Raw genomic sequence first — 15670 nt, 5'->3', positions numbered from 1 at the left:
CCGCACACACTAAAAAGGAGAAAAGTGACCAGTTTTACTCTAAACTAGATGACAAGAGAGACTGCAATTTCACCAGAATTATTGTCAGTAGGGGAATTAAGATTTTAAAATCATGGGTGCTCGATAAAAATTCCGAAAGAAGAGGAAAAAGAAGTTTAGTCATAAATGCTCACTCAATATTATCTAAATATTTTTATAATTACATATGCAAATTTTGCTAAATCTGGTAAAAAATAATTACACAGTGTAGATCCGCCACTGAGTATTGTCCCGTGATGGATGTATTAAAGGAAGCACATCTTGAAACAACAATAAAATAATAGACCAGTTTAATAAACAAACACTTATTTGAAATAACCTCTAAATATTATATCAAATATTCGTAATCTTATTCATGGCTAAACGGCTTAATTAGAAGACAAACATAATTCATAGACGATCCAAAAGATGACACACCACTCCCTCGCTGAGGCATTGACAAAGGAACAACAGGACAACTCTGTTATCAACCACATGAGACTTCTTGCCATACTAGGCAAGTGCATTTGACTGTTTACTGCAAGCCGGACTATGCATGTGATTTAAAGCTGGACATTGGTGTTGTTGAGATGTCATTTTTCACAAGTTCCCTATGTTTCATGTGAACTAGGTCATATAATGACGATACATATGCTGCAACATTTGTACGATGTAGCAGATATGCTGCAAAAAAAAAAAAAAAAATCTGGGTGTTTTTTCCATATGATATGATATGATTTTGTGGGCTTACAAGAAGTACAATTTCACAAGACAGAAATGTTCAGGTCGACCATAACCATACTAGAAACTCTAACAAAAGCTAAAGCTTCATAAAGCAGACAACCACTTATGCATCATTGTGTGTCTTATCAATCTCGCCCCTCGACCAACAGACAGTCTTATTCAGTCACATGCAGATCTATTAACCCTTTCAAACTCCATCAATGTCATCATTTACCAAATTAGAGTTTGGCAAATCTAGGTTTTCTTTTCTCATTATGTGCTGAAATTGCTTCTTTCATGTCATCTGATAAAAGGGCACCAGAATTCCATGTGGCAACATAATCTAGGCCTTGTTCCACTGTCAAATCCCTACTTTTCAGCAATACAGCTTTTGTTCCAATAACAGCGAGTGGAGACTTTGCAGCTATTTCTGCATTTAAGAAAAAGTATCAATAACATATTAGCCAGCAATGCTTTCAAGCCCTGCTCTTTGATGAAGAACCACAAATACAGTAAAATCCACCAGAACATATAAATATTTCTTTTGGCCAAGTACTGTAAAAGATCAATGTCACAGTAATTATGCACAAGATACCAATATCAATTCCAAGAAAGCAAGAACTATGCAGCTCAAAGAACTTTGGCAATATAAATTCCACCAGTACATATAAATATTTCTTTTGGCCAAGTATTGTAAAAGATCAATGTCACAGTAATTATGCACAAGATACCAATACCAATTCCAAGAAAGCAAGAACTATGCAGCTTAAAGAACTAATTCACCATTGCCAGAGAGAATTGAGGAGAAACATGAAATAAACTACTTAGTAAAAGGCCTGGTAAGTTACCAAAAGCTCATGGTGGAAACAATTGAGTGGAGGAATAACCTATTTTATAACAACTTGATTGACAGCTCGCATTTTACTTAAGCAAGGAACAAAATCAGATATGCAAAGATATACGCTAATGACACCAGTTCAAATCTCTGCCACACACCATGGTATGCCAAGGTCCTATGACCTTCCATTTCAGGTAAAGAAGGCAGTGTAATTCCAGCCTTAAGTGTTTTCTAATTGAGGACCGCCTACATTAGATTTGAGAAAGGCATAAGTTAACTGACACAGACTACCATATTAAACCAATATCAGTAGTGTACACGGAGAAGGAAAGAAAGTAGGATAGAATATCTGAATCGCCTCGGATCTCTAGTTTGTTCGACTTTAACTTTTTCAATCTTCAATTCCCCATTTTTATAAAAATTTCATATGAAACAGATATGGCAAATCACATTTTTGCCTCCCTTGTTTTACTGTTTATATCTCACAAAGACCCTTGTGAATCCAAAAGCTAATTCCAACTATCTTCTTCAGCAGTGAAAAATCAATAAAGTTTCACCAAAAAACATATAAAAGAAGATCATTCAGAAGTCAATGCTTTTGCGTTGACAGGTTAAACAATCAAAGAGACATGAGTGATCGAGCCTTACCTACATCACTTCTTCAATGTTAGACTCAGGAAGACTCCCCGCAACGTAGGAATTCAAGCAGGTACGCATACTTTTTGTGCTCTTTTGATGTGAATTCAAGTGATACATAACGTGAATAATAAGCCATGGATATAGATATGGTTTGTCAAATAGTTCTTGAAAATAAAGTTGCCTCTAGTAGGGAAATGCAACAGAGCTGAGCAGTTGTCTTTGTGCTGCATATGTTAAAACTATGGTCGAATCTGGAGAGCATCTTCCCTCTCTCTAGAGTTGAGCAGTTGTCTTTTTACAGTAGAAAACAACAGAACTGATGTATTATGATGCAAACGGTAATCCACAAAGACCTCTTATTAATGGTAGTGGCGTAGGTGGTCAACCTGACATCGCAATTACAGAAAGCCCACTTGGCAGATTGTAACACAATCTCCACGTGAAGAGTAAGCATGTGTAAGATGCTAGTAAACTGAAGGTCAATTTGCTCCAAAGATAATAAGAAATGGAAAAGATTGCACTTTTATCCGTCTCTCTTCAGACATTCAAACTACTGATCATACACAAGCAAACCACTCCAACTTGCAGGAAAAGAACTTGAGGTCACGCTAATTAGGATAGCGAGAAACTACTATAAGACCTCAACCATAAGAGAAAGATATTTACATTGAATAAGTCAAAGACTAGAATAAAAGAAGAAAAATGGGAAAAGAAGTCTGAATATAAAAGTTCTATCAGTGACTATTTATCCTATAAATAAAGCTAATATAAACGGTCAAAAATGCTTCAATCAATGATTCCAACATCCGCTATAACCATAACAGATGCATCGGATGGACGTCAAATGGTTGATATTAACATTCGCTACAAAGTTCCAGGCCCCCAGCTCGTAAGAGCATGCCAATAAAGCTAATATCGTAGAGGAAACATTGAACGAGAACAATAAAAAAAACCATTGAATGAGAACTAATAGCTAGTGCTGGATTCTTGCTATTGCAATATTTTTAAAGTCTTGAGGAGTGAAGAATTATCCAATCGTGGTCAAGTGGCTAAGTTTATCATGATGGAGGAAGCAATTATTCCCATCTTAACGCAAAGATAAAGAGCAAATAACTTCATATCAGTAATGCCATTTTGCCTTATTGCTTCGCACCAAATCCATTAGGGTCCTCTTAAGAATGGAGGACCCAGAAAGGCCTATAAATGAAGAGGCCATCGAGGGGGGATTGTGAATGGACAACTGCCAAGTGAGACTCAGAACCATTTCTGCATGAAGGCGATAAGATGGGCTGTGTGATTCCAACCATAGTCTTGAAAATCCTGAGGTGTAATGAAGTTATAGATGGTTTCTAGTGTCAGTGCGACCGAAAGCTCATACTCATTAGTTACTCCCTCTGCTCCAATTTTTGTGACACACTTTCCTTATTGGTCTGTTCCAAAACGAAAAGCTACATTTTTATATTTGGAAAAAGTTGGAAGTTTAAACTTTCCATTGTACCCATAATGAGAAGTTTTCACAGCCACACAAATGTTACGAAATGTTTAAGACCACAAGTTTCAAAAGTCTGTTTTTTTCTTAAATTCGTGTCAAGTCAAACTATGTTACATAAATTGGAAAGCACGAAGTATCAGTTGAATCACTATTGAGAAGCAAAACAAATTTACATATTAGTAGTAGCTAATATTGTGGATGCCTAGATGTTGAATGGTATTATCCTCTACCAAGTACACTCTGTTATTTTCAGTGTACAGATTTCTTAACAATCCTTTCAAAACTTAAAGAGGTACAATTCATAAAAGTAAGAAGCAAACCCTTTTCCCCTGATATCATGATGCGCTTAAATTTCACATGTATAGTGTACGGTCTTCAAAAATAACTTAACTTAACTAGGCATCGATCTAAAACAATAACAATTTTTTTCTTCAACCAAGAAATATCGAAGCGAAGAGGTAAATGAAAAAAGGATGGAACTTTACTACAAAAAGTATTTTAGAAAAACTGAAAACGAACACTTACCCTCAGCAACAACGTTGACACCTTCCATCAAAGCTTCTTTAGAAGTAAAAACCTTAGAGACCAAGCCCAAATCTTTAGCTTCGGAAGCCGTAAACCTGCGACCAGTTAAAGCCAACTCCATTGCATTCCCAAACCCAACAATCCTCGGAAGCCTCTGAAGTGTCCCGAGATCAGCCGTAATTGCTAAATCCACCTCTTTCACCGAGAAAAATGTATCAGAACAACAATACCTAATATCACACGCCGTAATTATGTCAATAGCACCACCGATACATGCGCAGTGGACGGCAGCAATTACCGGCTTACGGCAACTCTCTAAGGCAGTAACAGCCTCTTGCAGGAACTTGATATGTCGCCGGAGCTTCACGACGTTGCGGCCGTGATCAGCGGCGTGGGTTTCTTTGAAACCGTCAGAGAGCGTTTGAAGGTCGATGCCGGAACAGAAGTGCTTGCCGGAGCCGGTGAGGATGATGACGGCGACATCGGGGTTGTGATCGAGTGAGGAGATGGCTTTGGGGAATTCAGTGAAGAAGTCACGTGACAGAGCGTTGAGCTGGCCGGGTCGGTTTAGATACAAGTAATAGACCCGAGAATTTGGGGATTTTTGTGTGATTTTTAGTGATTTGTATTCCATTGTTTGTGCAGTACAAGAAGATTGATACTAACTGAAAGGGGAGAAGGATTGAAACGATGAGTTGGGCTCAGCGAGAGGTGCCTATTTTGGGCTCGATTATATATAAAAAAATACTATTCAATTAGCTTCGTTCACACTACGTGAACGTTTACTTTTTTATCCGTGCAAATTTCGCAAACGGGGTACGGAGAAGCTAGTGTATACAGTAACAACGATATAATAACATAATCGAGCATAACTCTATGAATAAGAAAATACAAGACTAAATATTAGTGCAACTGGTATGGCAAAGAAATATGTTTTACTACCCACTAACTCTCTACTCTAATCATCGACCTTCACACCATCCTATCAAGGGTCATATCCTCGGTAAGCTGAAGCTGCGTCAAGTAACCTTACCACAATACTTCTTAAGCCTACATCTATCTCTCTTTAGGCCCACAAAGGCACCTCCTCACGGGGGCATCTGCGCCTCTGGTCTTCACATGTTCGTACCATCTTAACCTCAATACTCGCATCTTGTCCTCCACGAGGACCACTCCAACCATGTCCAGAAAAACTTCCTACTCTTATCTCTCCTGATGCCCGCACATTATCTCAGCATCTTCATTTTCCCTACTTTCATTTTCTGGATACAGAAGTTCTTAACTGGCCAACACTTTGTCCTATACAACATAGTCGGTCTAACCATCACTATGTAGAACTTGCCTTTAAGTCTAGGCGGAACATTCGTATCACATAAAATACCGGATACAAGCATCTATTTCATCCATCATGTTTCAATACGACATCCTTGTTAATCTTTCCATTATCTTGAATTACTGACACAAGGTATTTAAAACTTTCTTTCTTGGGAAGGACTTGACTGTCAAGCTTCACTTCCACATCCTCTTCATGACTCATGTCATTGAACTTGCACTCCAATTATTTTGTTTTGGTCTTACTCAACTTGAAACATTTTGACTCTAGGGTATGTTTCCAAACCTTCGGCCTCGCGTTAACATTGCCTCGCGTTTCGTCGATCAGTACTATGTCATTTACAAATAATATGCACCATGACACCTCCTTTGAATGTGACGCGTTAGTACGTCTATCGTCAAGGCGAATAAAAACGGGGTAAGATTTGATCCCCGGTGTAACCTCATCACAACTAGAAAGTATTTCGAGTCTCCTCCCACAATCCTCACCCGGTTCTTAACTCTATCATAATGTTCCTAATCACCCTAGTTTCGTCACGACCCAAATTCTACCAAAGGGTTCGTGATGTCACTTTACATAAAAGACTAGGCAAAGACATCAACAATATTAAATCATCAACAAATAATATAATAAGACTGAATTTAATATAAGAACGGAAACAGTGATAACATAAGGCCAAACATGGCAATATATAATACCACTTCCCAAAACCAGGTAGTACAGAGTCATGAGCTCTAAGTCAAATACATAAAGAAGTCTCAATAAGTACAATACTGTTTGGAAATAAAACCACAGTATGAAAAGCAAGGAAGGGAACTCCAAGGGTCGGCGGCGTCCATGCAACACTACCTTAAATCCTCTCGATTAGTCACAAGCTCACTCACGTGGTCCACTACCTTCAGCCCCCAGATTTGCATAAAATATGCAGAAGTGTAGTATGAGTACGAGACAATATATACTCAGTAAGTATCAAGACTAACCTCGGTGGAATAGTGACGAGGTTCAAGTCATATGATACTCACTAGTCAAAGAACCTGCGCAATATATCAATAACTGGCAACAAGAATATATATAACGGAAAGCAATACCAACCATCTTGTTAAAATATGTGACAACAATTTAACGTAGGAAAAGTCCATCTTTGACAAATAAATTATCAAGTAGAAACAGAGGCATATGATAGCATGTAAAATACGATTTAAAAACTTGTTGAAAATACATGACGAAGTTCAAAGAATGTATGTACATGATCAAGAATGTCATCCTCGTACAGACACATAAACATCATCAAATTTTCCATCCTTATTCTGCCACATGTACCAAGAAAAGAATCAAGAAATGTCACCCTTATTTTGCCACATGCGCATAGTCAAGATCGTCACCCTTATTACGCCGCATGTGCAAACCCAAGGATGTCACCCTTGTTTTGTCATATGTGCAACACAATAATCAACATTTTATGGGAAAGACCTCGTACCAACACCCAACCACTCTGCCCAACATGTCTACATGTGCCATAATAATCACAATACAATATGCCAAATTACCGTCAAAGATATAAGCTCATAATTTGTCAATAAGGTTCACAAGGACATGACAATAATAAAAAAAATATGGATAGGTATTCGCCATATAAAGCATGACTACGGCTAAATCTATTGTAGCAATCAAGTTCATGTAGTCACAGAGTGATTAAATATGTTTTATATAGAGCATACTATCAAAATAAGGCATATTAGAAGCCTAAGGTGTAACCCGATTGTAATCCACACATAGGACTCGTGTACACGTCATTTTTCACATAACACAATTAGGCAATTATGGCCAAATCCTAAGGGGTATTCCCCCGTATAAGGTTAGGCAAGATACTTACCTCAATAAGCCCAAATAAATCCTCTAAAATAGCCTTTTCTTTAAAAAAATTACCTCAGTCCGGCTCAAATCTAGCCAACAACAAATCAATAAAGTCGAACAATGCAATATGAATCAATTCTAGAAAATAAAGTACCGATCTTTATCCAATTTCTCAAAAGTCAATAAAAGTTAACCCGGGCTCACACAGTCAAAACCTGAGTCAAGGGGTAGATCCTGAATACCTATAACACCACGAATCCAAATATGTGATTAGATTCCAAAAGCAAGTCCAAAAGGCTCTCAAATCCCCAATTTTTATTTTCAAAACATAGTAAAACCCCCCTAAAAATTCTCTTCCAAATCCATGATTTAGGTGTAAAATCCATGGAAAATAAAGATATAATATTAAAATCTAGTGATAATCACTTACCCACTTTCCTTGTGTGAAAATCCTCTTCAAAAATTGCTCTTTTTCAAGTCTAGAGTTCAAAATATGAGAAAATGAGCCTACGTCCCGAATGGCTCTTATAATATCAGCTATGGATGTCGCATTTGCGACCAGGGGTTCGCAAATGTGACCCTCGCAAATGCGAAGAAGGGCTCGCAAGTGCAAACATGGCCCCTGAGCTGCAGTCTTCGCAAATGCGACCAAGCGTGGGAAATGCGATGTCTCCTTTGCAAATGTGGATGTTGCAATTGTGACACCAGCTTTGCAAATGCGAAGTTGGCCTTCTGAGCCAAATGTCACAAATGTGATCAGGAGTTCGCAAATGCGGGCCTTCACAAATGCGAGCATACCATCGCAAATGCGAGGTTTGCAGCACCAGAAAACTAAAACTTCTCCAAAAATCATTCCAAACTCATCCAAAACTCACCCGAGCCCCTCGGGCCCCATGCCAAGATCCACAAATGTATACAAACCCCATACAAACTCGCTCGCAAGATCAAAACATCAAAATATTATCCAAAATAACAAGTATAACACCAAAACGCATCATGCAAAACCTTAAAATTCAAGAACTTTAATATTCACAACCAACCGTCTGATTCCTACCAAATCGACTCGGAATGAGACCAAACTTTGTGCACAAGTTTCAAATGATAAAATGGACCTATTTCAAGTCCCGGAACAATGGTCCGAACCCGGAAGCCTCAAAGTCAACTCATGGTCAAACTTATAAAATTTCTAAACCTTCAAATTGCCAACTTTCGGCAAAAAGAGCCAAATCTTCCTAGGAACCTCCAAATTCCAATCCGGACATATGACTAAGTCCAAAATTACCATTCGAACCTATTGGAACTATCACAATATGAATCCAAGGTAATTAACACAAAATCCAAAGCTAAGTCAACTCTTATAACTTAAGTTTCTAACAATGGAACTAAGTGATCCAATTCACTCCAAAACCTTCCTGGAACCAAACCAACCTTTCTTGAAAGTCACAAAAATAACAACTAAGCACATGGGAAACATCAAATGGGAAAACGGGGCTCAAATACACAAAATGACTGGTCGGGTCATTACATTCTCCCCATCTTAAACAAACGTTCATCCATGAACGAGTTAAGAATCATAACTGAAGTACCAAAAAGATGAGTATATATGCTCCACATATCGTATTCGATCTCCCAAGTCGCCTCCTCAACTGGTTGAACTCTCCACTGCACCTTCACCGATGCAATATCTTTAGACCTGAGCTTCCGTACCTGCCAATACAAAATGGCCAATGGCTCCTCCTCATAGGCCAGATTTTCTGTCACGACCCAAAACCACCAATCGGTCGTGATGGCGCCTAACTCACTTGCTAGGAAAGCTAAACACAATAACAACGTCGATACATAACAATCCCCCAAATATGGTAAATATAGAGTCATGAGCTCTAAAATGGAAGTACAAGTCTAGAATACAAAGTAAAATATTGTCTGAATGAAAGCAACAATACATAAATGAAAAGAGACACCAAGCCTGCAGTCGAAATGCAGCTTTACTCATCTTTCGAAGATAATCAGCAGCAAGGAATCCTAGCTACTCACGGCTCGGTCCAACACTTGGATCTGCACAATTAAGTGCAGAGTGTAGTATGAGTACAACCAACCCCATGTACTCAGCAAGTATCATAACTAACCTCGGCAAGGAAATAGAGGGAAGAATTATTATTGATACTCGCTAATAAATTATACAGTTCATAAACCTCACAAGTACACAACAAATAATAATATCAAGTCATGAATTATAGATAAAGCCTCCACGGTGCACACAGATAACGTAGCATGCTCTGTTTCAGTCAACAATCCAGCATATAGAGAAGATGTGAAAAATAAGGCATGTATACATTCCTAATCTAGAATATAGAGAAGATATGCGAATAAAACATGTATACATCCAAGGAAATTACAAGTAGAGAAGAAATTCAGTAACCACAACACACTGGCCAGTTTTCCTCTTACCGCGTGTACACTATCAAGAGAGAAACATGAGAGGGTGACCCTAGAGGGATGGATCCTTATCCACACGCTGCATGGACAACTCACATGCAATATATAACCACCGCATGGACAACTCATGTGCTAATATAACTGAAATCCACACGAACAACTCACCTGCTATCAACCCAGTCCAAATCACACAGAAAGCATATACAAGAATACATGTACGTGAACAATGGATATCAATTTACATACTCATGGATTGATATAAGTGACATGCTAAAGTGTAGGCACGTGCGAAGTGTGCTATCACAGTTTTAGTCAAGCGATTACTCCACAAGAATAGCAAGTAACATATTTGAACAGGAGATCAAATAACAAATAATCTCTAACATGATTCAAATAGCTCACAAAGGGCATACAACATAAGAAGTATGATAATATGAAACTTAGCAATCAATTCAAGGCATATGATAGCCTAATCTCTACCCCGAGCATGGATAATACATCGGTGTGCGCACATAGGCTCAATCCTGTCACATGTGCGCCACCCATATCATGTAGCTATCACTAATAACTCAGGCAACTAGTGCCTCAACCAAGTTTAGGTAAGATACTAACCCCAAGCAAGCCAAATTAGTACTATAATAATCCCTTCCAACGTGAATCAACCTCTGGAGGGCTCGAATCTAGCCAAAACAACTTAATATCATCAATAAAATCCATAGGAAACAAGCACAAATAATAAAGTTCAGATCTTGATTCAATTATGCAAAGTCAACCCAAAAAGACAACCCTGGGCCCGCACCCCAAAGCCAAAAAAAATCACAAATTCCAAACACACATTCCAATACGGATCCAAATATATGTGTTTCATCCAAATCCGACCTCAAATCGACCCTCAAATCCTCAATTTTTACTTCAGAAAAGTTTTGCCAAAATCCCCAATTTTCCTCACTTAGATTCACCAATCAGACTCTAAAATCAGCTGTTCCAAAACAAAGAAAATTGGTCTGAAACCCATCTGAAGCATACCCCGAGGCCCCCGGGACCCCCTCCAATCACACCAACCAATCCCAAAATATAACACGGACCTACTCGAGGCCTCAAATCACACCAAACAATTTCAAAATCACGCATCGCACCTCAACTCAACCCTAAGGAACTAATCCAAATTTCCAATTTCAAAACTTACGCCGAACATACCTAAACAACTCGGAATGACCTCAAATTTTGCATGCAAGTTAAAAATAATATATTGGACCTATTACAACTCCCGGAACCACAATCTAAACCCGATATCATCCAAGTCAATTCTCGGTCAAACCTATCAACCTTCAAAACATTCAACTTTCCAATCATTCGCCAAATTGAATCAAATCGACCTAGGGACCTCCAAATCAAAATTCGGATATATGTCTAAATCCAAAATCACCATATGAACCTATTGGAACCTTCAAATCACCATTCTGGGGTCGTTTACACAAATTTCAAACTCTGGTCAATCCTCACAACTTAAGCCTCCAACTAAAGGACTAAGTGTCCCAATTCAATCCAAAGCTCCCCCAAAACTAAACCAACCATCCCCGCAAGTCATATAACAACAAATACACATATTTAAAGCATCAAATAGGAGAAACATGGCTAAAATACTCAAAATGACCGGCTGTGTCGTTACATTTCTATCCAACTACATTGTGCTAAAGTCCAAAACATGGGACATATCTTCATGATAATTCTGTAGCATGGTCACATGGAATACCATACGAACTCCCCAAAGACTAGGAGGCAAAGCAAGTCTATAAGCAACCTTGCCAACTCTCTCCAACACCTCAAAAGGACCAATATACCTTGGGCTCAACTTGCCCCTCTTCCCAAACCTCATCACACCCTTCATGGGAGAAACTCTAAGAAGAACCTTGCCGCCCTCCATAAAAGCCATGCCACTTACCTTCCTGTCCGCATAACTCTTCTACCTTCCCTATGGGAGGCCTCTCCTAAATCAACTTCACCTTCTTCAAAGCATCATAGACTAAGTCTGTGCCCAATAATATAGCCTCTCCGGGCTCAAACCAATCAATCGGAGAACTACACCACCTCCCATATAAGGCCTCATACGGAGCCATCTGGATACTAGACCAATATCTGTTGTTATAAGAAAATTCCATTAGAGGTACAAACTGGTCCCATTGGACTCCAAAATCAATAGTGCATGCCCTTAATATATCCTCCAAGATCTGAATGGTCCACTCGGATTGCCCGTCCGTCTGAGGGTGAAATGAAGTACTCAACTCAACCTGCGTGCGCAACTCACGCTGAACTGCCCTCCAAAAGTGCAAAGTAAAACTGAGTGCCATGGTCTGAGATGATAAAAATTGGTACACCATGCAGGCGAACAATCTTCCTGATATGGATCCTAGCCAACTGCTCTAAAGTGTAGGAAGTCATGACTAGAATAAAATGCGCCGACTTGGTCAACCAATCCATAATGGCCCAATTGATATCAAACTTTCTCAAGGTTCGTGGCAAACCTACCACAAAGTCCATAGTAATGCGCTCCCACTCCCACTCTGGTATATCAATCTTCTGAAGCAAACCACCAGTTTCTGATGCTCATACTTGGCCGGTTAGCAATTCAAACACCTAGAAACATGCCCAAAAATATCCTTCTTCATCCTCCTCCACCAATAATGCTGCTTCAAGTCACAATACATCTTTGTAGCATTTGGATGAATGGAATACCGCGAACTATGAGCCTCTTCAAGAATCAACTCCCCCAAGCCATCGACATCAGGAACACACACTCTACCCTTAAGTCGCAACACACCATAGTCACTAATAGTCACCTCTTAGAATCACAGTGATGCACCGTGTTCATTAGAACAAGCAAATGGGGATCATTATACTGGCGAGCCTTAATGGGGTTAAACAAGAACGATTGAGATACAAGACAAGCAAGGATTACTCGGCTCCGAAATATCCAATCTCATCAACATATTGGCCAACACTTGAACATCCATAGATAAAAGGCCTCTCCCCAATTGTAATGAAAGATAGGCTCCCCATACTCTCTGCCGTCCTACTCAAGGTGTCTGCAACCACATTGGCCTTCCTGGGATGATAGAGAATAGTGATATCATAATCCTTCAATAGCTCCAACCACCTCTGCTGCCTCAAATTCAAATATTTTTGTTAAAACAGATGCTGGAGGATCCGATGATCCATATACACCTCACAAGACCTTCCATATAAGTAATACCTCTAACTCTTGAGTGCGTGTACAATAGCTGCTAACCCCAAATCATGCACCAGATAGTTCTTCTCATAGGGATTCAACTAACACAAAGTATATGCAATCACCCTACCATTATGCATTAACATACATCCAAGACCAATATGCAAGGCATCACAATAAACTATATATGATCCCGATCCCGAAGGGCAAACCAAAACTGGAGATGTAGTTAAAGCAGTCTTGAGCTTCTGAAAGCTCTCCTCACACTCGTCAGACCACCTGAATGGAGCACCCTTCTGAGTTAACATAGCCAACATGGTTGCAATAGATGAAATCCCCCCCACAAAACGGCGATAGTACCTAGCCAAACTGAGAAAACGTCTGATCTCCGTGGTTGTAAAAGGTTTGGGCCAACTCTAAACTACCTCAATCTTCTTCGAATCCACCTTGATCCCCTCATTGGATACCACGTAGCCCAAGAATGCCACTGAATCCAACCAGAACTCACACTTAGAGAATTTGGCATATAACTGCATCTCCCTCAAAACCTGGAGCATCGTCCTGAAATGATACTCGTGCTCCTCCCTACTACGTGAATACACCAAGATATCATCGATGAAAACAATGGCAGAAGAGTTCAAATAAGGCTAGAATGCACTTTTTGTCAAATGCATGAATGCTACTGGGGCATTAGTCAAGCCAAAAGACATCACCAAAAACTCATAATGTCCATAACGAGTCCTAAAAGCCATTTTAGGAATGTCCGAAGCCCTGATCTTCAACTGATGGTACCCCAATCTCAAGTCGATCTTGGAGAACACCTTTGCACCATGAATTTGATCAAATAAATCATCAATGCGCGACAATGGATACTTACTCTTGATGGTAACCTTGTTCAATTTTCTGTAGTCAATGCACATCCTCATGGAACCGTCTTTCTTCTTCACAAACAATACTGTTGCACCCCAAGGCTAAACACTCAACTTGATGAAACATATATCATACAATTCCAGCAATTGTTCCTTTAACTATGTTGGAGCCATGCGATACGGTGGAATAGATATGGGCTCAGTGCTCGATGCCAAGTCAATACCAAAATCAATATCCCTATCAGGTGGCATGCCTGATAGGTTTGCAGGGAACACATCTGGAAACTCTCTCACTATGAGGACTGAATCAACCATAGCAGCATCAATACTGACATCTGTAACAAAGGCCAAGTACGCCAAACACCCCTTCTCAACCATCCGTTGAGCCTTCAGAAAAGAGACCACCCTACTAGGAATATGACCCAAGGAACCTCTCCATTTCAACCTCGATAACCCTGGCATGACCAACGTCATGGTCTTAGCGTGACAATCAAGAATGACATGGTATGAAGATAACCAATCCATACCCGAAATCAAACCAAAATCCACCATTTTAAGCAACAAAAGGTCAACTTTAGTCTCATATCTCCCAATAGAGACCACACAAGAACAGTAGACACGATCCACCATAATAGAATCCCTAACATGTGCAGACACATAAACAAGAGTAGCCAAGGAATCACGAGACATGCCCAAATATGAAGTAAAATAGGATGACACATACAAATAAGTAGAACCTAGATCAAACAAAACTGAAGAATCTCTAGGAAAACCCCGAACAATACCTGTAATGACTACGTCTGATGCGACTGCCTTAGTCTTACCAGGGAAAGCATAACAATGGGCCTTGGCTCCCCCTTTAGGATGACCTCTACCCAACTATCTCCTACCTCTAGCTAGTTGTGCAGGTGGTGCAACATCTAGAGCAGAAATCATAGCTTGAGTACCCTGCTGAAGTACTCCCATCTGAAGTCTGGGACAATCTCTCACAATGTTCCTAGTATCACCAATCTCAAAACAACCTCTTTGCTGGCGTGACTGCTGGAACTGAGTCTGCCCCGGACTAGAATATCCACTGTAAGAACCCCGTGCAGGAGGTGCACTGAAGGATAATTGTCTGTTACGAGTGCTCTGAATCCATGGCTAGCTGGAGCACTACGTGAAACCTGAAGTGTTGTCTGAACTGGTCAATTTACAAAACCTCTACCATGACAGACCTTGCCCCCAGAGTAGGAGCCAGTAAATCCTCCAAAACCACAAGGCTTATTTGCCTCCCTATCCTCCCTCTCTAGCCCGCAGATACGATCTAACCTTCATAGTAATCTTTACAACCTGATGAAATGCAGTCTCAGTCTCCATCTCCTGTGCCATCCCAAATCTAAGGCTGTAGGTGAGTCCCTCAACAAATCATGGACTCTCCCCCCTCTCGAACTCTCTCTCTCTCTATCAGTGAAAACCAAGGGAGCTGCATGGCGGGATAACTCTGTAAACCTCATAGCATACTCGGACATAGTCATACCCTCAAAGCGCAAGTGTTCAAACTAACTGCACAACTTGTCCCTGCGAGTCTGTGGGATAAACTCCCCCAAGAAAAGTTCTGAGAACTAGGACCATGTAAGTGGTACTGTGCTAGCTGGCCCACTCACCTAATAAGTCTGCCACCACCTGTATACTGGCCCCATCAACTGAAAAGTAGTAAAGTCTACCCCGCTCGACT

The 15670-nt window shown here is 39.9% G+C and overlaps 1 protein-coding gene across 1 annotated transcript; it reads right to left on the bottom strand.

The window, feature by feature from the left end:
* Nucleotides 1-715: 715 nt before the first annotated feature.
* LOC107783788 (delta(3,5)-Delta(2,4)-dienoyl-CoA isomerase, peroxisomal) lies at nucleotides 716-4956 on the bottom strand. The gene is made up of 2 exons (XM_016604805.2): nucleotides 4236-4956; nucleotides 716-1171 (listed from the first exon to the last, which is right to left on the bottom strand). Exons 1-2 carry the CDS (start codon nucleotides 4867-4869, stop codon nucleotides 981-983), a joined length of 825 nt encoding a protein of 274 aa, XP_016460291.1. The 5' UTR covers nucleotides 4870-4956; the 3' UTR covers nucleotides 716-980.
* Between the last annotated feature and the right edge of the window lie 10714 nt (nucleotides 4957-15670).

Source organism: Nicotiana tabacum, chromosome 15 (genome assembly GCF_000715075.1).
Source record: "Nicotiana tabacum cultivar K326 chromosome 15, ASM71507v2, whole genome shotgun sequence".
Lineage (NCBI taxonomy): Eukaryota > Viridiplantae > Streptophyta > Magnoliopsida > Solanales > Solanaceae > Nicotiana > Nicotiana tabacum.
Note: the sequence above shows the minus strand (reverse complement) of the source record. Positions and strands in the feature narration are given on the sequence as shown.